The sequence below is a fragment of the Python bivittatus genome, unplaced genomic scaffold, assembly GCF_059951505.1.
Source record: "Python bivittatus isolate LINGU-HERP-01145 unplaced genomic scaffold, Pbiv_v1 ctg000330_np1212, whole genome shotgun sequence".
NCBI classification, from domain to species: domain Eukaryota; kingdom Metazoa; phylum Chordata; class Lepidosauria; order Squamata; family Pythonidae; genus Python; species Python bivittatus.
This window is the reverse complement of record NW_028277058.1, coordinates 34,863,951-34,887,380: the sequence shown is the minus strand read 5'-3', so window position 1 is coordinate 34,887,380 and position 23,430 is coordinate 34,863,951. Positions and strand designations below refer to the sequence as shown.

At 39.2% G+C, this 23,430-nt stretch overlaps 1 protein-coding gene across 1 annotated transcript; it reads right to left on the bottom strand.

Moving 5' to 3' along the window:
• Positions 1-13,511: 13,511 nt before the first annotated feature.
• Positions 13,512-23,038, bottom strand: LOC107326135 (uncharacterized). Its single transcript, XM_015888107.3, has 3 exons — positions 22,826-23,038; positions 18,391-18,579; positions 13,512-16,767 (listed from the first exon to the last, which is right to left on the bottom strand). Exons 1-3 carry the CDS (start codon positions 22,953-22,955, stop codon positions 16,451-16,453), a joined length of 636 nt encoding a protein of 211 aa, XP_015743593.1. The 5' UTR covers positions 22,956-23,038; the 3' UTR covers positions 13,512-16,450.
• Between the last annotated feature and the right edge of the window lie 392 nt (positions 23,039-23,430).

Genomic DNA, 23,430 nt, shown 5'->3' with positions numbered 1-23,430 from the left:
TTCATACATAAACAGTTGATGTTTCTCAGGTGCCTAGGGTGAAAACAACCACTTCCCAGGGAGGGTTTTTTTTGCCTCATTTTCCCTGCATTTGAAACCCAATATTTTGGCACTGGCAAAACTTAATTCTTAGCCCAAGTAATACAACCTTCCCTGGGTTGGTGTGTTTCAGAAGTGTTGGATTTCAATTTCTATATACCCCAGCTGATAAGTGTAACAGAACTATGGTATTTGAAGGCACTACACTGGGAAAAGTTGAACTAGCATGAGTATTGCAGAATATTTTTATTATTTATTTAGCAAATTTATATGGCTGCCCATCTCACTGGACATGACTCTTGGTGGTGTACAACAATAATTAAAATAATATCACAATCATTAAAACACTTAAAACAATAAACATAATAAAAATAAATACAAAGTAAGATTGCAGAAGAAGAACATCTATCTAAGCACAGAACAACCATCTTGCAGGTTCCTCATGGGATCCCCAAAGTTGCTGGAAAAAACATGTTTTCAGGGCTTTCCGAAAGGCTAACAGGAATGGGACTAACCTCACCTCGGGGAATGATGTTTCAGAGGGTGGGAGCCACAGCAGAAAAGGCATGTCATCTGGGTCCCGTCAGATGGAATCAATCAATCAATCAATCAATTTTACTTCGGTCATAGACCAGCACATAACCAATGACATAGCTCTTACGCTACAGTAAATATAAAGACAAAAATCATGTTAATAGCATAAAATAGGATGAAGATAGAATTAGTGAAGTAAAATTGCAGTGTGGAGATATTATAAACAAAAGAATCCTTTGTGGTTACAGTTAATTTTACAATAAATAATCTAAATACTATAACTGACTAAAACAAATAACTATAAAATGGTGTAAATAATACTAAAATTTATAAAAGACTACAAGAGTAATAAATTTTTATACTAACTTGTCGTATCAGATCAATTATTATTTGATCACAGAGTAGGAAGTTAGACATAAGATTCACACCTGATTAGGGATGTTACAGCGTATTGTACAGATTGTAAAACAGAATTTAGCTGAGGACAATGAAATAAGATCAGATTGGTCTGATAGGAGCAACTTGAGATAGGAGTCTGAACAACCTGGGTGTTTGTCAAAAAACTGGGATAATAGTTCCTGGCGAGCATCTGCATAGAGAGGGCAATATAAGATGACGCGTTCCATCCTTTCGATTATTCCTCTGCCACATGGGCATAGTCTTTGATTTGGGGGAGTATTTCAATATCTGCCTTCAGTGATAGCTGTTGGAAGGGCATTGAATCTGGCCAGAGATAAGGCCCTTCTAAATTTTGGAATCGTTATGCAGGTAAGATATCTAGCTGGTTGGAGAAGGTGTGCAGAATGACCCAAGAAACTGTTCTTAGGTAGAAGTGATAGATCTGATTGTAGCTCTAGATCAATGACCCATTGTTTAAGATTCTCTGGTTCATGTTCGTAGCCCAGCAGGATAATGACTGCCCCTGAAAAGCCATATAGTTGCAATTTAGCATGTATTGCCTGGCACCAAGAGGATCGAAAATTATCGGTCATAATTAGGGGAGCTAGGCCATCTGGGAAAAAGGAGAGCTTGAGCCAATAGGAGAAAATGTAAATCCAAGCAGAAGTTTCTATTTTTAGTAGGCCAGCTTCACGGCGTAGCTTCACGTTGGAGACACTGCAAGGAACTTGGAAAATAGATCTTAAAAACTTGGATTGGACTCTCTCAAGAGAACGGAATGACCTATAAGGGCCCAGCTGAGCTCCAAAAAGTTGCTGAGCTAGAATCTTAGCTGAAAAAACTTTTATCGCTGCTGGTATATATTGAGCCCCTTTGAAGAAATAGAAAGATTGTAGAGCTGCCGCTGTTTTTTGTGCATTCAGACTGACATAATTGGCATGAAATTTGCGGTTACCCGAGGCATGAGAAACAATCCCCAGGTATTTAAAAATCTTGACTTGCTCTATTAGATGATTGTTTAACCGCCAGATATGTATCTTAGGGCACTTGGCAAAAACCATAATCTTGGTTTTCGAGTAATTAATTTCTAGCCATTCTTCTCCACAATGCTCATCAAGCATACGGAGTGCCCTCTTCAGGCCAATCTATGTCCGAGAAAGCACCACAGCATCATCTGCATATAGAAGAACAGAGATGTGTCTGTTTCCCAGTTTTGGGGGATGCAGAGATGGGCTATTCAGTTTGTCTACAAGGGAGTTAATGTATAAGTTAAAGAGAAGGGGAGCTAGGATACACCCTTGTCTCACTCCTCTCTTGACTGGAATTTCCTTGGTGCAATGTCCATACGTATTACACCGCACTTTCATCCGAGAGTTTTCATAAAGCTTATATATAAGAAACAGTAATCTTCTATCCATCGAGGAAGAGTTCAGTTCCCATCAGATGGAATTATTTAGCAGACGGGACCTCAATATACCCCTCCTGATGGAATGGGTAGATATTGGGAAGAGGCAATCCCACAAATAGTCTGGTCCCATGCCATGTAGGGCTTTAAAGGTCAAAACTAGCACCTTGAATTGAACCCGGAAGCAGACCAGCAGCCAGTGCAGCTCACGGAACAAAGGTGTGATGTGTGCTATCCTAGGGGCACATGTAACTGTCCGTGCAGCCACACTTTGCAACAGTTGAAGCTTCTGGATACTCTTCAAGGGCAGCCCCATGTAGAGCGCATTACAGTAATCCACTCTGGAGGTGACCAGGGTGTGAGTGACTGTGAGTAGAGTAGAGTAGAGTAGAGCTGAGCAAAGCAGAGCAGAGCAGAGCAGGGTAGTGTAGAGTAGAGTAGAGTAGAGTAGAGTAGAGTAGAGTAATGGCTGCCTAAGTGCCTCAACTCTCTACTGAATAGTCACATGTGACATCAGTAGTGATAAAAGATACTTCTCCAACAGCAAAACGTTTAATTATCAACCATGTTCATCTAGCAATCCTGCAAAATGGAGATTATCAGTGAGATGGTCGTTATCTTTATTTATGAACCTGTATTTTTTAAAACAGGATTCTTGGCAAATAAATGTGGGAAGAGAGAATTTGGGAAATAATTCTCAATAAGCAGACACTTCCTAGCAGCTGGCATTGAAAAGAAGAATCATCTTCATGCACTGCATAGCTGAAAACTCTACCAAAGATGTTGTGAGGGTTACCAACTTCAATGGTGATTTAAAAAGGGGATTAGACAGAATGATGGCGGAAGAAGCTTTACAGGTAGTCCTCGGTTAACAACAGCAATTGGGACCAGAATTGATGCAGTCATAAAGTGTGATGTCACATGACCGTGCCATTTAGCAATGTCAATTCCAGCACTTCCAGTTGCCGTCGTTAAGCGAATCCTGCACATTATTAAGTGAGGATGTCACATGGTCACCATTTGCGACCTCCTGCTGGGTTCCCCATTGACTTTGCTTGTCAGAAGCCGGCAAAGAAGGTCACAGATGGTGGCCACTTGACTGTGGGATGCTGTGATGACCGGAACTCTGAGGACCAGTTGTAAGTACCACTTGTTCAGCACCATTACAAGTTCAAATGGTTGCTGAACAAGTAATTGTTAAGTGAGGACCACCTGTACTCTATTTTACTTGCAGTATTAGGAGTTGTTGGATAACAAGAATGGGAGGGTGCTCTTATGCTCAAATGCAAATGGTTAGTCAATGGGAAAACCAGAGTCATCAATGGAAAAAAGAGAATGATGGACTTGATCATCTTTAGCCAGACCCTGCAGAGTTTTTCGGATGAATGGATGGATTTATTTATTTATTTATTTACTTACTTATTTATGCATGCATGCATGCATGCATGCCTTCGAGTCAGTGTTGACTAATGGTGACTACCTGGACAAGTCCCTGGAGGTTTCTTGGCAAGGTTTTTTGAAAGTGGTTTGCCATTGCCCGATTCCTAGGGTTGAGAGAGGGTGACTGACCTAAAGTCACCCAGCAGGCTTTGTGGTTAGGACAGGACTAGAATTCACAGTCTCCCAGTTCCTAGCCTGATGCCTTAACCACTCACCAAACTAGCTGTCTAATTTTCTAATTGTAACTGGTGAAAAGATCCAATAAGTGACTTACACACTATTTGAAACTATGCTTTTGCACATTGTGAGACACTGATGGGAGAAAATATCACTGATGAGAACAGATGTTAATGAGGACAAACCAGATGTTCTCATTCCTGTATTGTACTGTACTATACTTTACGAAGAAAGTGGGTGGCATTTCCAGGCAATGAAGCTGTAACTGTTCCTCTTTTTAGAAGTAGTAACTTTAATTTGCATATTTGAGAAATATTAGTAAGACACATTGACCTCAGCTTTTCTGCATCCTTGGGCTCAGTTTATTACTGTACAAATATAGTAACCAGTACAATCCTAAAAGTGACCAATGCCATGTGGTAGCTAGTGGCCCATCTTCCAGTCCATCTGGTACAGAGTTGTGTCACCATTTTCAGGGACCTCTAGCCCTTTAGACTCTGTTTCATCAGCTGACAATCAGGTTGATCTTGTTTGTTCAAACAGAAAAAAGAGAGTGGGTGGGAAATCTTACTGACAAGTGTAGTACACATAAATAGAGGATTCCTTTATTCTTATGCAACAGTCCAAGGATCAGGTTCCTATTCACAGAATGCACACACATCAGCCCAGGTTTTGCAATCTTCCAGTTACTTTTGCTCTGTTCTGGAATCAAGAACCATTTGTTATTCTAACATGCATCTCCTTGCTCTTGCATCCTGTCCAATTTATTCTGCATCTATCAAGGTGCTAGTAATTTCTTTGTTCTCATATTACGAAAAGATTAGTGGGATAGAGGGTTCCAGAGCAAAGTAGTCTAGTGAATCACAGTGGTACACATTTAAAATGTCCCTGGAGGAATATACTCCATGATATGTTTAGTATATTTGTTTTTTTAATTTTTAACACTTTGAAGATTTTATCTCCTCTCAGGAGGTATCTCATGGAGCCAGCAGCTACCATGGCTGGGTACACCTTGTCAGCAGCAGGAAGAAGAAGATGGTAAAGGTCAGCTGGGGGCGGCAGGGGGGTGGCAGGGGTAGGCAGTGGAGTGCAGGGTGTCCAGAAGGGCAGATAGGCGGGTGATAGGCGGGTGTGGGGGAGATGAAGCAGAGATGAGAGCAGTAGGGCAGCAGAACCTCATCTGCTGAAGGGAGCTCGTCAGGCCCGGCTGAGGAGGAGGCAGCAGGACAGCTAGCGCTTCGTGCAGGACAGGAGGAAGCATGAGGTCCTTGCCTAATGACCACAACTGGTACTACTGGAACTGCCGTTGCTAAGCGGTGCTATCACATGATGTTTTGCCTAACGACCACTTTGCTTAGTGATGGAAATTCCGGTCCCAATTAGGGTTGTTAAGTTAGGACTACTTGTAGGCTTTCGGTGCAATTCAAGGTGCTGATTATTATCTATAAAGCCCTTCATGGCAAAAGGTCTGGACCTGTCTAGGAAACTACTATCTTCCAAGTTTCTGTCCATCCTGTATGATTGGGCAGAGATGGCATGTTTTAGGTCCAATCTATTAGACAGTGTCATCTGATGGAATCTAGAAAACATGCCTTATCTGTCGCAGTGCCTGCCCATTGGAACAACATTCCCCTGAGATCTGTCTGGCTCCGATCCCTGACCATGTTTAAAATAGCTCCTAAAACTTGAGGGCTATTCCCTCAAGTCTTGGGTTTGACTGGGTGGTGGGTCCTATGTGTTGTATTATTTTTAGAATGAATGATCTTTCTTTTTCTGGACACCTGTGGTTTTCAATTTGTATCATTTTTGGTAATGATTTTACTATAATTGTATGCTGCCCTGAGTTGTCATGGAGTTGGGTGGCCTTATTAATTAATTAATTAAATAAAGAGGATATTATCTTTCTCTTGCATGTCCAAAATACTTTTATTTGGCAGGGTTTTCCAACATTCTGCTCAAAGTTCTTCTTTGCTATTTTCCTTTCCCTTACTCCATTTTATTCTTAAAACATACTTTTCTGGGTACCCTACAGAATTCAGATTCATTTCATTTTTTGTGCATACTTCTCATCTCAAGATTCTACTATTTAGAACTTTTCTTTCCTTTCTCTTCATTTAACCAAGGCCAAACAATACTCAAACCTTAGCTCCTTTTATTTCTCCTTTCCACCACTCCTAGAAACCAATTAAAGGGCTCTTTTCCAGCCCCAATGATCCTATAATTAGTTCTTTATTCATAGTCTGCTTAAATTCAATCCCCCCTCCATCCCTTACAAAGCCAGAAATCAATTGTGCTGAGACTTCTGCTGTCTCTTGGAACAATACTTACATTTTTCCCAGCTATTGCTGAGGGAAGTGATGGCATTTGCTCTGACAGTAGGAAGCTTCCACCTTTAGTTATGGGGATAGTAATGGGCTCACCTTTAAGTGGCATAGAAAAGAACATTTACCAGGCATGGTTCTCTTGTTACAAGAGCACTGAGTTGTGGGAGAACTAACACCTGATCACATTTTATTATCCCTTATTGATAAGCTATGTGTTGATAGCAAAACAGTTATCAAGAATTTTTTTTCTGATGGGCAAATTTGCTAAAGCAGATGCACTTGCATCTTCCAATAGATCTGAACATTGTTGCTGTTCAGTCTGTAATCCTAAAAGAGAGCCAAATTAATACTGTATCAGTGGACCCATTACCACCCAAATCTAACAGAACAGGTTTGGATGAAGATTTGAAACCACCATTTTCTTAACAGCAAAATGGAAAGCTTTCTAATTAAGATTCGATTGCTGTTGGTAAGAACAATTTCCTCCTTCTGCATTAATAGCCTAAACATATGTTCCATAAAACAAGAAATGAAATCAATCGCTTGAAAATGTTAAAGTATTTGAATATGGGAGGTTGACCCAGTTTCTCTGTTTCCTGATTTCAAAATTGCAATGCCCAGCAATAGATACAGGGCAGAGTAGTAATTTTCTACTAGTTTGGATGGGGCTCTTATTGTTGATGTCCCAATATCATTATGGGCAAGTCACTAGCACAAACTTTAGGTCCAATTTTGGGAGACAATAGGGTGTAATGGCATTTCACACACTAGAAAAATCACAAGTTCAGAACTAAATGATAATTTTTACGATTATGATTAAAATATCCTAGAATTACACTACTGAGAAAACGCTTTTACATAACAAATGATACTATTGAAGTCCTGTTCAGATATTATCCCCTAAAGAAGTCTTAGATTAGATGGTCCAGAGTTCTGAATCCAACTGGATATAATGCATTTATTTCCAATTATAGGTAATCCTCACTTAACATCCATGCATTCAGCGACTGTTCAAAGTTACAACAGCACTAAACGAGGGGTACTTACAACAGGTCCTCATAGTTGTGGCCGTCACAGCATCCCTGCAGTCATGTGATTGCGATTTGGGTGCTTGGCAACCAGCTCGCAATTATGACATTGCAGTGTCACCTGATTGCTGTTTGCAACCTTCACTGCTGGCTTCCTACAAACAAAGTCAATGGGGAAGCCAGCAGGAGTTTGCAAATGGCGATCACATGACTGTTGGATGCTTCTTAATATTCTTCTTAACTCACTGAATTATGTCTACTTATTCAGTTCTTGAACAGACAGGTCAGTTCTCAGTTGTTCCAGAGAGCCTTCTCCTAATTATATCAAGCCATATTTATTTTATATTTTTATTGTTTGTGTTTTTGTTGTGTAGGGAGCGTTAACAGCCTGTTGCTTCTTTGCTTCTGTACCTCAAGCTTTTGCTGATCTAGTGACTGTGTGGTTAAGGGTCAGTCTAGATGCTATTAAAGAAACTAGGAATGCTTTTGCAAGTAGGGATTTTATAAAAGTTATAAGGTGCTAAGCATATAAAAGTTATGCTGATTGTAAAAGGACATTTTAACAGTTTGCAGAGTTGCAAAAAGAAATGGGAGGATGTGGTTAAGCTAAAGGCCAAATGTCTTGCTTGCTCGTATCAGAGGTCCTGAAAAGGGGTAAGGTCTGCAGTTTTCCCCTTTCCTCCTCCCAGCTCCTAGACACATTTCCTGAGCATGCATGAACTTCTGCACCTGCTCTTGTTTCTAACCACACTATGGAACCACATCCTCTGCACGATTTGAGCAAGCTAGATAGCAATGCCTTATATGAGGAACCCCTGGAACAAGTGAGGACTAGAGACTTGACTATTAGTTTATGCTGCTTAAGTTAATGTTATGTCAGCCTTAGAAGGCGGGCACACTTGTGTGTGTGGCCCTCCTCCTAGATGCTTCCTGATGAAAAAAAGATATAAAAGCTGTTGTAAACTGCTTTAGGGTGTGGCTGTTCTCTGTCTTCCCTCTGCCAGTCGGACAGAGAGTGGTCCACCCTGCTTTTCTCTCGGCCAAAATAAAAGCTGTATTTTCTCTGGAAAAACCTTGGTCTAGAGTCTCATTGGAAAGTATAGATTCTGGGCTACAAAACCTTACAGTTGTGTTGTGTTGTTTTATTGTTTTATAATTGTGTTCCTTTGGATATTTTATTTGATTTTATACTTTATGTGAGCTGCTGAAAATCTCTGGATTGTGGCAGAGTAGAAATGAGGACAATAAATAAATAAAAATTACCTACTTTTACTTTTATTTACCCAAACATGGTACTTTCCAAATAGGCTGGGGTCCCAGAAATACAATCCCAATATATCTGGAAGATACAATGGGAGAAGATTGCTGTATCCAGGCAGTAACTGTGGGGAGTCTAACCTTCTGAGCAACTGCCCAGGGCCGGAAGTGGTCCAAACAAAGTTTCCAGGTTTCCAAATCCACATCAAAGCTTGATATTCAGACAATTGGCAGTACAATGCTCTCGCATCCATTCTGCTACTTGTAGCACTTTCTTTTTCACAGAGACAATGGTGCAAGATAAAGTTGTTCATTGCATTATATTTTATTTTCCTTTTTTATTGCCCAGTGGCACCACTGAAATAGGTTCAATTGCATGATATGTCATACTTCCCAACTACCATTTTCTGAGGAATAAGTAAGTAAAGACTTCTTTGATGAAGACTCAGATGATGCAGCCCCTTAATTATAGATCTTAGATGACAGTTTCGCTCCACCCAACCCAGCGAACCAGCCAGCCAATCTCTCCCCTGCTGGTTTTCTCCTTTTGTTCTTTAAGACTCTTTTAGTATCTCACAAATTCCAGACGGGAAGCAAGCAAGCCACCAGATAAAAATATCTCAGAGGTTCCAAGAGAGATTGTCAGTGCCATGTTGGTTCAGAGAGTACGATGCAGAGGTGAAAAAGCTTGTACTATTGGAAAGAGGTGAAACTAGCACTGCGTGTGTCTCCTCTCCAGATGATTGAAAAAGGGTGATTCAGTTCTCTGCTATTTTGAGACAGGAAATACACAAAAAACCTGCAGCATGGCTCTTAAAATAAGGTTAAGTTAGTTTTAAAAAATGAAGAAATTTCCCCTTTACTAATCTGGAGGTGGGGGGAGAAGCAGAGAATCTTGGTCCTGTCTCATTTGTGATCTGACCCTACCCACTTGCCTATTGCTTTCTCCATGGCAGTCTTGTCCCCTTTCAAAAATGTTAAGTGCATCCCTCCATCAACCCACATCCCTAGGTGATGCTTTTCCCATGTTGACAGCATCCTTTGATTCTCCTTAAGCATTAGCCACCAGGGAGAAAAGTTGGGGAATGATAGCAATAATTTTGTCTGTTCTTCTGAAGGGACCATGCTTACAATCTTGTGTTTTTATTTAAGGTGCATTCTATATAAGCGCCTCTTCTACCAGAATGTCATTATACCAAAAACCAAGCAAAAACATCTAAGTGAAAACCCTCTCCAACTTTATGCATATACATTTACATGTATTCAAGTGCAAGAACGTATCTTTCGTCATCCTAACACTAAATTCATTTGGAAAGTAACACGGCACAATTTAACCCAAAGTAAGACCTCATTTTAGGATAGGCAAAAGTATATTAGCTTAAATAATGCAACAACAACAAAAAAGAAAACATTGAACAGCACTCTCCTATGGGCCAACAGCTGAACTTCCATAATCCATCAAATGTTGAGCTGCGCATTTGGAGCGTGGAAGGAAAAGGGAAAATGGAGGGAGATTTAGCACTGAGGGCCTCTTCTCCATGATATCGCATGGCATAGTTGCTCAAAATGGAGAATAAAAGCACATTTCCCTCCTTTTAGTACTCCCTAGAAATTTCTCTTTGCTGTCAGTGAAGCTTTAGCTACCATATCCTTGCCCTTTTAACCACCCCATACTTTTCCTCCTGAAACCTTCCATTTCTTGCAAATGAATAGATTCAAGTTTGCGGGGTGTAATTTTTGTAAAAAACTAGAACCCCAAGATACCTTGACTACATATGCGTTAGCCAGTTTTTCTCATTATCCCCAGCCAACATAGCCACAGAGGATGATAGAAGATGGTATGCAACACATCTGCAGGGCACCAGGTTAAGGAAAGGTATATTATAACATTTGGGGGGAGGTTGAAGGGATTAGCTCTTGTTTGCTTATATATCCTCAAGTTACCCGATGCCACAAGGGCCCCATCATTTCTCTCCCTGCCAGTACAACATTAGGCAGGAGATCAGAGAACAGGAGTAGTATATCAAAATATTAATAGCTTCTGTTACATAAGCTATTAACATAAGCCAATTGTCATTAATGAATTTGTGGTGAAAAGACATGTTGACTTTCCCAAGTCCCTTGTCCCACCTTTCAAATAAGTTCTGCCTGCATGGTGCTGTAGTCAGTCAATTTTTGTCAATTTGGCACCCTTGGAATAGGTTGCAAGTAAAACTTCCAGGCAGTACCAGGCAGCACAGCTTTTCTCTTTGACCTAGGAATTTGGGGAGTTGCCATTCAAGCACATCTAAAGGAAACAGGTTGGATCAAGCTATACTAAATCTTCAGTCCTAGTTTGGTGTGTAGTGGCCTTCTGTGCCAACCAATCACTCAGAGGGTAGCTGACATGCAGACTGTGTCATGCTCTTCTGGAGTCTCTCTACCACAAACATGACTGTGATGTTAAATAAAAGAAATGAAAGTGATTTACCAAGGGAATTCTTTCTCTCTCCCCCACCCCTCCTGTTAAGTGCAAACACCATCTGGCTCCCCTTACTCTGTCAGCTCTTTCAGTCCTGAGACTTTTTTTTGCTCTTCCTAATTACTGTCATTAGGCAATGGGTAGTGATTACAGATAGATTCTGATGAGAGATATCAGGAAGGCCTAGTCCCTTATAGATTCATGATGAAGAACCAAGTTTCTTCCCTGAAATTATTTAAAGGGGAACAAGGAAAAACAACAACAAAGCAGAGCTGATAATCTAAAGTTTATGAATTCTTGGCGATAATGGAAGATGCATTATTTTTAAATTTAGGTATGAAGGGACAGAATAGGCAATGGAAGCTGGCACAACTGGATTCTACAAAGTAGAAAGGGCACTTGCTTTTACATTTATACTTACTGACTCAACCCCCAGATAATTCCACCTGGATGACTGAGAATCTTCATCAACATAAGACAAAAAGAAACAGTTTAGAACTCTTAACACTTCTAAGTGGTTAGAAGCTTCACATTACAGTACAGTATTTGGCAGACAAATATCCAGAAACAGAGAAGGTAAGACAATTATTTCTAGGAATGAAGTCATTTGTCCTCACAACATTTGACACTGGGGAAAAAAAATCCAGCATCCTTTGTAACCTAAAAAAAGGTTGCTGAAAATATATTCTGTTTCTTTCACTGTGCTTTGACCTAACTTGCTATTTAAGGAGACAAGTTCCGGCACATGATTCTAAGGCAATGAATTGCAACAGCAGGGAACAACCACCACAACAAAAAGAGTGGATGTTCTGCTAGAAACAAGTGGCTCTTTCTTTGGAGAGGAGGCAAGCTTGAGCTGAGAAGCAACTCAACCTACCTATTCCTCCTTCCATCTCTGCAACAGACCTCATCCCAAGGCCTTTTCCTCCAGAAATATATTTGCAAGTTCAAAGTACACTATGTCTGAAAGCAACTGGAAAGAGAAACTGCAGTATAAAGATAGCCAGGGACTCAGGAAAAAAAGAGTCAAGCAGCTTGTACCGTTTTTGTTGTTGTCAAAATTGTTTTTTTTTAGAACAGTAGTAGAAAACTATATATTATGGATTACACATCCCATAATCTCTGACTATTGCTCACAATGGCTGCATTGTATGTAAAACAGAGACAAAAACACCTGGAAGATATTAGCTTGCCTATCCCCAAGAGTTTCCAGCGAGCAGTTCCCGGGGAATCATATGCCTTTGCTTGATATAGCATACATTTCTGACCTCATTAGGAAGTTACTGTCACTGAACTTAATGGGATTTATTTCTTGCTCCACAAGAAATGTGGAGGAAAGCTTTGGCAAACCTAGATAGCATATTAAAAAGCAGAGACGTCACCTTGCCGACAGAGATCTGCATAGTCAAAGCTATGGTTTTTCCAGTAGTAATGTATGGCTGTGAGAGCTGGACCATAAAGAAGGCTGAGCACCAAAGAATTGATGCCTTGAACTGTGGTGCTGGAGAAGACTCTTGAGAGTCCCCTGGACTGCTACGAGGTCAAACCAGTCAATCGTAAAGGAAATCAACCCTGACTGCTCATTGGAAGGATTGATAATGAAGCTCAAGCTCAGATACTTTGGTCACCTAATGCGAAGAGAGGACTCTTTGGAAAAGACCCTGATGCTGGGAAAGATTGAAGGCAAAAGGAGAAGAGGACGGCAAAGGATGAGATGGTTAGATAGCATCACTGAAGCAGTGAGCATGAAACTGAACAAACTCAGGGAGGCAGTAAAGGACAGGAAGGCCTGGCGCGATATGGTTCATGGGGTCACGAAGAGTCGGACATGACTTAACGACTGAACAACAACAACTCAAAAGTTATAGGGCTTAATCATGAGAGTGAAAATTAAACCAGTTGGCTATAAATACATTGTGCACAGAAGCACTTCAGCTCCAGTAAATGAAAGTTTTTTGTGGAAGGATGTAGAAGGACAAGAACTGTCCAAACCATTGCAGGTATGACTCACTGCTAATATTTTTTAATCTGCCTGTAAATGTAAGAACGCTGTCCAGCAGATCACCCTCTCCATACATTCCTGTTTGTATGTTTGAGAGTGTGAGTAGCTTCTGTTGCTTTGACAGTTCTGCAAAGAATCAAACTGTTATTGTTAGAACAGTTGCTAAGCCTATTGTCAGGTATGAAAGAGAAAGAAAAATAGGCTTGGAAAAAAGCCTTTCATAAGAACCTATATAGTGAGTGTGTGAGGGGTGTGTGTGTGAATTACAATCTACTATTTTTCTTTTACTATCTTGATGAAGTTTTGACTTTTTTCCAGCATTATTGGAATGATTAGTTATCACTCATTCATTTGGGACTTCCTTGTTATTCTTTGCTGATCAGAACAGGAGCTTCTTTTTTCTCATTTGGTAGATAAAATGTACAGTGACAACAACAAGTTCTGTGATGCCATAAAGATTTATTATGATATAAGATTTTGTGGACTATAACTTAATAGGCTCATATGAACAAAGATATTTCTAACTGCTAGAAATCTATTACTTTTAAAGCTTTAATTCATCATGGGGCTTTTTGCTCTTATTGCTACAATAGACAAACATGGTAAATATAATGGAGAAGATTGATACTGAAGTTACTATTTAGCTGATTGACAATCATTTATATTCAGGGAGTAAGCATCCAGTTTTGATGATACCATTATGACTTCCGCTAAATGGGTTCTATATTGTCCACAGGGAAGGGATCGCTCTAGGCACTGAAAAACCAAGAAGTCTGCTCAAAAGCCACTCAGAGCAATTCTCATATAGGTGTTGATATAGCACCTGTAGCTCGCCTTTGAATTATGCCTGTGGAAGGGGAGTGCCACCTAGTGCCAGACTGGTGCTCTCTATTTCTCTGTAGCTTTGTAACCCCATTTGCTCTCCATTCTTCTGGATGGAATAGAGCTCTGGGGTTTCCCTAAAAAAATCACATCTAGGAAAATAGGAAAGTGGCAGATTTCATACCTAATAATTGCACTGGCTGGATATTATGAAACCATCATGATGTATTTTTGATGCAGTATCAAACAGTCCAGTTAATTCTTCTGGAACCATTGGAATCCTGATAACTAACTTCCACCCAAGGATGAATTTGATCAAAACCACATTCTCTAAACCAATTTTTCTCAAACTGAGTGCCCTCTAAATTTCCATTCCCCAAATTTGCAGGCAGGTCCATATTGGCTGGGGGATCCTAGAGGGACCTCAAGTTGGAGAAGGCTGGCTATAATGACAGCTAATTATTCATCTTTGTAATAGAAACTCTGTACCCATTCTTTGTATAGTTCAGTTTTTTTCCTCTCAGTAAAAGTTTCCTTCTACAAATTGGCTACTATGATTTTCCCCAATTTGTACTGCAAATCATCTCCCTGCACAAACCAATTAAAACCTTTCTGCATCTGCCAGCCCAGCACACATTTGTAGCGCATTGTTAGATGACTGATAGAGACTCTGTTTTAAAGAGGCACCTCATGAAAGGGAACTGAAAAAAATGTTTTTGGAAACTTAAACAGATCTGTAAGTGCAGCTGTTAACACATTCAGCACCCTGCCATAGACAATATGTGAACGCACATACCCTAGCCCACATACTGGCAGGATGGTGAGAAAATAAAGCAAAGGGTTTTTTTTTTTTTAAATGAATGTTAATATTTGTGGGAGTGAACTAGCAGACTGGCAAGTGTAAGGATTAACGTGTATGCATCAGATGTCCAAAGGCAACATACTTAGGTAACCTAGGTTCTTTAAATACACACCAACAACCATATGTCTGCACAGCCCCTTTTCACCTGGAATTTCACTGTCTGTAGTTCTTTTCCAGATTCATTTAGAGATAGGAAGAAAACTATTAAGAAAGATGAGAGAATATATTTGATAATGGATGCTAAGGCTGATACTGGCTGATTCTTGGTCAGAGTTGTACACGATTTTTAAGGATAAGTTAAAGATAAGTTTATTCTCTTAATTTTTTTTGCATATTTTGTAATAAACTTCCTCTTTGGGGGTACCATGTTTTTTTACAGGATATGTATTTATACTTTTTTTTTTTTTAAGAAGCACAATGCAACTCTCTCCTTTATCTGATCACATTATTTGCTTCCTGTTAAATTTTGCTGTGAAAAACACTTTTTTTCTCTTGGTAATATAACAGCTTTGCATTTCAGATACAATTATAAATCATTGGTCCTGATGATTCCAATTCCAGGTGATCAAGCCTAGTAATTTTCATCCCCATACTCTGAAATTCTATCTCTCATGTTTCTTTATGTGTGGCTCCCACTCTGTTGGTGTTCCAGAAGGCCTCAAGGACCTGGTTGTTCTCCTAGGCCTTGGGTAGGATGGATGGAGCCCCTTGCTGGATGAATTTTTGCATATGTTATTGAGCAACCAGATCCCATCTTGTTTATTTGCTTTGTACAGTATTATGTTTTTATTGTTCACTATATTGTGAGCTACTCAGAGTTGGTTTGGAATCAGGCAGATCTTAAACTGAGTAAAATAAATAATACTTAAGAACAGTTCCATGAACAGCAATATCCAAAATATATTGAAGATTACAGGACATCTATCAGTCTGCACACTTGCCCAGGTGAGTATGTTATTAATTGGTAAGAATATTGTATTACAATATGAGGACAACCTTAGAATAATTAAAAAAACATAATTACAATGAGATATGATGGTTTAGAGAGTAGTTTAAAAAGAAGTTTGTTTTGACTCCTGGTGACTGCTTGGACAAGTCCCTGGGAGTGAGAGTAAGTGACTAGCCAAAAGTCACCCAGCTGGCTTTGTGTCCAAGGCAGGACTAGTACTCACAGTCTTCCAGTTTCTAGCCTGATGCCTTAACCACTACACCAAACTGGCTCTCATATTAACATTGTTATGTTACATATTTAAAAATGCAATGGCTTAAATGTGTCTCTTTGTGATTAAAATTGTTTCACTTAAGCTCTTACTCTATTTTTTCATATTTCTTTTATAAGTTTTCATTCTTAACTATAGAACATATAGTAACTTACAAGTATCTTACTGGATGAATTTCAGGATGCAGAAATTAAGGCAAGAATATTTTACTCCCCTGAACATGACTCTTTCCTAGATTCTTTGATCTTGATGGATTGGTTGTAATATGTCCTAATATGTCCTCTCATTTCACCATAGTCATAACTGGACTTTTTGGAAGCTGAAGAGATGACTTCATTAGAAGTAAAGCTTGTGATTTTCCAAATTATAGTTACAATAAAACAAACTTCTACACCAAGGTGAATTGGCCTGCCTCCAATCATGAGCCAGATAATGTTTGAGAGATAGCATCTGCTAGTCTGAGCCATTTTAAAACAATTATTATGGCAGCTCCTCACTGAGGATGTTCTCCTGGGTTGTCTTAGTAGTCACCAGCATAGTTGCTCCAAGTTCAGTTGCAGGCAGTGGAAATGGAGAGTTGCATTTTGCATCATGGGGACACATGGGAATCACTTCAAACTCCTGACTTCTTGTGAAAACAATGCAGGGTATATTCTCCTTTAAGACATTATCTTGGGTAGTCTTTGTAACACCATTTAAATGTGAGCATCGAAGCTGTCCAGGGTCATAGTCTCCTGGTCTGTAGTCATGGCTTGTATGAGCTTTATTGGCAAGAAAACTTGTGCAGTTCCCATTTTCTAATAACAAAATATAATATTAAAGGAAAATCAAATTAAAATTTGCTGGAAAACTGAAATTCTTAAAAACAAACTGAAGGAATACTCATGATAGCACAAGAACAGCTATGCAAATAAACATAAAACCAAAATTGAACATATTTCAAATGATAACAAATACTGATTTATGTAAATCAAAGATGTAATTGTTGATTACCTTATTGCTGGCTATAGCAAAATTGCCCAGTTGAGTTTAAGCAATGCCATGTTAGCATTGTTATTGGAATTTATGTAAAATTTTTGGCTTTAGTCTTAACAAAAAATACTGGGACCACATGCTTGAAAAAGTCTTAGAAAATGAGGTCAAGATCATGTGAGATTTTAAAATTTAAACCTACAGACACAACACACCAGAATTACTATTACTGAAAAGAAGAAAGTGTGGTTCATAGATAGATGTAGAAATGCCAGGAGATAGTAGCATTGATGAAAAACAAATAGAAAAAGTAACAAAACATTGAGATTTTTAACACTGAAGTTCAAAGATCTGGAAGACTCTAATACCAATAGTAATTGGAGTACTTGGAGCCATACCAAAGGAATTCACCAAATATTTGGAAGTTTTAAATTTCCCAGACTTGACACCACCAACCAGCTTGCTTGGAACTTCCTGTATACTAAAATGACACCTCCATAATTCCAAGACAAGATTGGAACCCAAATAATAAAAAATGCCTAATCTAAAGATTGTTAGTTGTTGGATAAATAGACAATAATCTTAATTAGTAAATCACAAACAGTAATAAATGAATGCACATTTTAAAAAGAGATGTAAGACAGAAATAGGCAGAAAAAAATAATATTCTGTTAATTTGGTAGATAATTTGTAGTAGATCAGTAAGGGTTTTTATTTCCTGCTGTTTAACAGTGTTAACATTTTTATGGTCCCTGTGGCAATAACTAAAACATCCCCAATATGACTGTTAAAACAAGAATGCAGAGGAAGAGTAGATTTTGTGTAAAAAGGCATGAAATCTTAGTTCTGTACATGAACATTTATGTGAGGATGTGCTGAGACATTCACTTTAGCCCCTCTTTTGCAGTTGGCTCCAACTGGTGGATTGTAGGCTTCCCCAGGAAGGGGTCTAAGGGGGAAAATGATGAAGCATGCATTGTGATGTGTGACACAAATTCTGCCCCTTACATACCTGTGTGCAATATCATGACACAAGTATGAAAGGGTGGAGCTTGGATCATGATGTCAAGACACATATTTCATCCTACTGGTGTAAGTGTGGTTAGGAAAAGATGCCTGTATGGTGAATCTCAGCAATCTACTTAAAAAAAAAATTGGCAAACGTGAAATTTACCAATCTAGTTCAGCATCCCCAGAGAGGGATCTCTCTGGATCCTTCTTCTTTTTCATTTAGAACATGTGTAAAACAAGAGGAAGAAAACAGTCATTTGGTTCACACATTACTTAATTGTGTATGAGACTAGACTAGATCAACCTTCCTCAACATGGTTCATTTAAGATGTGATAGACTGCAGTTCCCACAATCCAACCAATCAGGTTGGAAAGAGTTAGGATAGATCAGATTAAGTGAATTAAAACCTATTATCTGAAGTGTTATTAATACCTACCTTTGGAATTCTCCTTTCCAGTTTTTCTCATCCTCTTCCTTTGTTTCAGGATTACAAGCCATAACATTGCCATGATGGTTACTAGCCCCACAAAAGCACAGAAACCAAATATTAAAGCTGAACAATTTTGGTTTCCAGGATGAAGTTGCACTGGTTGGGTTGTAATGGAGGTCATTCCAAGCATAGTAGCTGTGAAGGGAAACAACAGCTGTAAATGGGTCATCTTAACAAAGATGTTTCTTCTTTTGAAGAGAAGAGAATGGTTCCATTTTGGTTGATGGCATGGTAAGCTCAGTAAAAGGGGCAATGAAATAAGACATGTGCTACTGATTCAATTGTGCTATCAAAATAAAGCCAAAATGTTTCATATCTCCCCTCTGTGCAGCATTAAACCTCAATAATGTGAGTGCTTTTCTATGTGCAGCAGATGTAATGCTTTAAAGACAGTGGTCATGCAAGGGCTATAAAGAAGGCCCTGGAAACAATATGATGGAATGTTAAACCTGTTGTTCTGTATATCCAGATCAAGGGTTCTCTACTTAACTGTTTCCTTGGATTTATCAGTTCCAAGGGATATTAGGAATAAGGGAGAGAAGACGCAGAAGGACAAATTATTGGCTGTGGTTTTCTTCCAGATAGAAATAAACTTATCAGTAAAAGTGAACTAGGCCAGCGATTCACCCCAGAAAGCCTGTTTTAGTTAATATATCAAGCTGCAGATTCGCATTTCACCTTCTACAGAGGAGCATTTGGAGTTGAGCAGGACACTCACAATGTTTCTGATTTACTTAAAAATACAGCAGATTAGAGCAAGGTCATAAATAAATAAACAGATAAACAAGCTCAGCACCTTAAGATTGAATATGTGGGTAGCTGCAAGGAGCCACACAGTATGTTCTTGTTGCAGCTAGCAAATCTTACAATTGCACTCATAACCTTTTGAGCTCAGGCTGTGACTCCTCAAATTTGCTGTATCCAGGAAGTAGAAGACTGAAAATAAATGGCTAAATATTTAAATACCATTACTTGCTTGATAGAAAAACTAATTTTCCACTTGTACAGGGAATGTCTCCTGGTGAAAAGCAAAACCTTTGCTTTAGAGCACTTTATTACCAGCCCTTCTATCTTGCAGTATTCAACAACCAATGCCCAATACCCATGCAACACACATAAAAAGCACGCAGAGCTTCAATCGCACCTTCATGGACACTATCTTGCTTTTTTTTTTTTTTTTTACACTACACTCTGCCAACTCCCTGCCTGAAGGGTGAGACTCCAAAAGCAGCTTCCTTGGAAATAAATGTGAAAGCCTAGGCATATCTACTGCAAAATCTCTTGATTATGCATTCCCACCCTTGCATCTCAGTGGTTGAGAGATGCCCTCTCATGTTGATTACAGCCTTCATACGGGTTTGTATGGGATGAAACAAAATATTCCACCAGCTAATCCTTACCCATATGGTTGGATGTTCTGGGACATCTTACCTATGTATCTAGAAGGCACCAAGATAGAGAAGGCTGATCTAAACCATGAGGCAAGACTTTACCATGAGGTTTACAAAGTCCAGATTTACAGACTTACATTCTCAGAGACTGCTCATGCACAATACACAGAAGTAACCCGTGGTTGGCTACAAGAGCTGTGCAGACTTAAAACATTATTCCAAATATGTGCTTTGGGTCCCACACAAATAAGTGAATTTCTTAAAGCAGATGCACCTTGCTTTCAGGCTCATGTGAAGGTCTGAAAAGAGCCAGCCTACGTTAATTAACGGCAGAATAGTCTGAACACCTCTTCCAAATCATTTCTGAAAGAGACCCAGCCCTACTAGCCAGTTCAAGTGTCAGCATGTTGCGTGAATGCAATCTCTGTGATTAGTGTGTGGTACAATGTGTAGTGTAAACTTAGGCAACTCACTGAACCACAATTTAAGCGACTTAGGCCACATTGTTTTATGAATTAAGATTTTAATTAGAAGCAATGTGTTTTGGGTGAAGAATGAGAAAGTAATAGAAAGGAAAAAAAGAGAATGAGGGCCCTTTGTTTCAAAGAGATAAAACATTAAGGGCAAGGGATAGAATATATATTTGTATTAAAATTAAAATTCTGAACCAGAAGAGAGTTAAAATAGATAGATTTGCATAATTTCTTCCTCTTTATTGAAGGGAAGAGGAAAGAACTAAAAGGATGCTAAAACTCTGCCGTGTTAGCATCAGCTGCCTTCTAAAATTTCACTTGAGAGTTCATTACAAATACTTGCACATTTATCTTGACTAATGAAAGAGAGATAAACTAGCTTTGCTAAAAATGAAAGAGGAAGTTGTCAGTTTGTTGAATTTTGCACCACCCCAAATTATTTTCTGCACTCCCAGAGACTGGCCATAAACCAAACTCCTAAAATCAAAGCCTATAAAATGTAGCAAACACATGACACCTAGGGTAAGAGGGAAACACATGTTTGCCCTTTTATGTACAATTAGAAATTGAAGGAAACCCACACATTGTAGAAGGGAAACAGATTTTAAACAAATCTGAAAAGGGATTTGCACCATTTGCATCTCTTCTAGTAAAATAGCAAGCAGATACTACAAACCTGAAGTCTACCCACCATTGCTTATAGCTTCTTTTACTGGAGTTACATAATATGTTTAAGCCTAAACCCAGGTTAACCAAACACAACCTCTGCAGTCATCTAACAGTTTGCATCCCCTCCACCCCATATTATGATTTCATATTATGGCCTAATTCACACAATACACTAAAACAATGACTGAGTTTTCCACAACCTGCTGATTCACAACTGAACAATTCTATTCTAGCTTAGTCAGGCCTGTGGTGTGAAGCCAACATATGTCTCAAGGGCATTCACTAAAATCCACTATCACATCCTTGACTTTGGCAGACCTTTCCCCATTAACTGTTTCCATTTCATGGAGGAGGCTGGGAATTAGGCTCTGCCACTACGTGGTGGCGCTCTTCTGGGAATGTTGGAAACCAGAGCATGTAAAGGAATGAACTCCTGTAAAATCCCAGCTGAAGACTCCTCTATGAACTCTCTTCAGTGTAGCCTTCCATCCTCCCTTATAGAGGAGTCTGCTGCAGAGCAAGATAGACCAGCCAGCTCAGTATTATTTTACCACAATCCGCTTTTTCTAGTGTTGGCCAGTAGATAATGTGCCAATTGGGAAAGGCCGCTTTTTACTGTTGGCGTTAGATTACAGGAGGGCTCTTTGACAACCCTACCTTGAGATATTGGTACCTGGGGCCATAACAGGATGCCCAGTTACCAATATGCCCAACAGAACTTGTTTTTCATTGGTTCTTACTCCAATTGATGTTATTTTTAAGATAACAAAATCATCCTCATCCTCATCATCTAAACTTCAGCCATAAGTATTATCTATGCTTCAGTGTTTCTGGGCCCTACATAAATCCCAGAGGCATTCTTAAGCAAGGGGGTGGAGGGGAGAGACACAAAAAAAGAACTGAGGTAGTAGCTTCCTAGGAGGCTAAGAAGCCAGTGAAGGATAACTTCAGTATGTCTTCTAGTAGATTGATATTTTATGATTGGCCATGTCCGCATTCCTTAACCATCTTTTGTGAAAGTGCCCATAATATTCTCTCAAATTTCTAAATGTATCTTCCAGCCCAAGAAGTAGAGACCTTAACAAAGGTACATGTCATTAACTCGTTCAGTTTATATAAGAGTTGGAAGAAGCAGTACACCTATTTATTGCAATTCCGATCTCTTAAACAATGCATGATGCTAGCCTGAGAAACTCCATAACACATAATTCCTCTAGATACATTTTTATCAACCCTTATACATGAGTCATACATGTGATGCAAATCAGGTCAACTAAATACCCACATGCATCTAACCCTATTGCTCTCATAGATATTGAACAATGACCTCAGGCTGTAAATCACCCTCACTTGACTGTTTTACCAGAAGAGGTGGCACCTGCCCTATGAAATAAACTCTCCTGTGAGGTTCGCAAAACCCAAGTGCTGACAGGTTTTAGACATATTTCAAAAATTTATTTTCTTTTGTTGACCTTCCCCAGCCATTAATTCCTTCTACTGTTTAACTTTTTATGGATTGTTTTTATCCTGACATTTATTCCTCCATTTTTATTTTAAAATATTTTCAGATTTTTAAAACTATCTGAGGATTCTTTGTAACGAGAAAATCAATCAATCAAATCTTCTCTGTTTTGTAAATGACTTTATACTTAACAGACTAATAAGGTGAGAATTGCCTTCTTAGGAGCAGAACTGGGCCCTTACCTGGGAGATCTTTTTTCCTATTCTCATGGGTCATTCTCTACCCCTGGACTCTCTTCTTGCTGATACAGAATCTGTTTTCAGCTTGCCTTCAGACCCCTAAGTCCACCCCACACTTTCAAGCCTAGGATTTTATATTTTCCTTACTTGTCTCCTTCCTGGAAACTCTTTGCATGCGTTTGCAGCTCAAGCATTGTTTGATCAGCCGGTCGTAGCAGAGGCTGGGATGAAGGCAGGTGGTGTTGGGATTGGGGTGCCTGCTTTGGTCCATTAACATTGGTGAATCGGACAATCCTAGCAGAGGCCTGGGTGAGAACAGGCTGCGTCGTAACTGCTTCTGCTCTTCATCACAGTTGAGCGTCAAAAGGAAGAGAAAGCAGTCAAGGTTTAACCAGAAAACAAATGATTCAAATGCTTCCTCAATGAGAAATCAGCAAACCGTGGAGTTCAGTAGTTTTTTTCAGGGCTCCCTAGAGCTTTATTGAAGTGGGGGAGTACAGAGAGGAGCATCTTGCCCAAGGATATTTTTAAAAATATATGCATTGCTATGGTATAGAAAGAGGCAAAATAAATAAATTAAATTAATTAAATTAAACCATGATGATTCCACCATTTGGTCCCAATACATTAGCAGCATCTAAAACTCCCAAATTGCTAGCAATATTAAAAGGTATTTTTCGATTTTTCCAAATCTATAGTGTTTTTAATAGATGGTTAAAGATTATCGTTGGAGGTCCAAATCAGTGGCACTG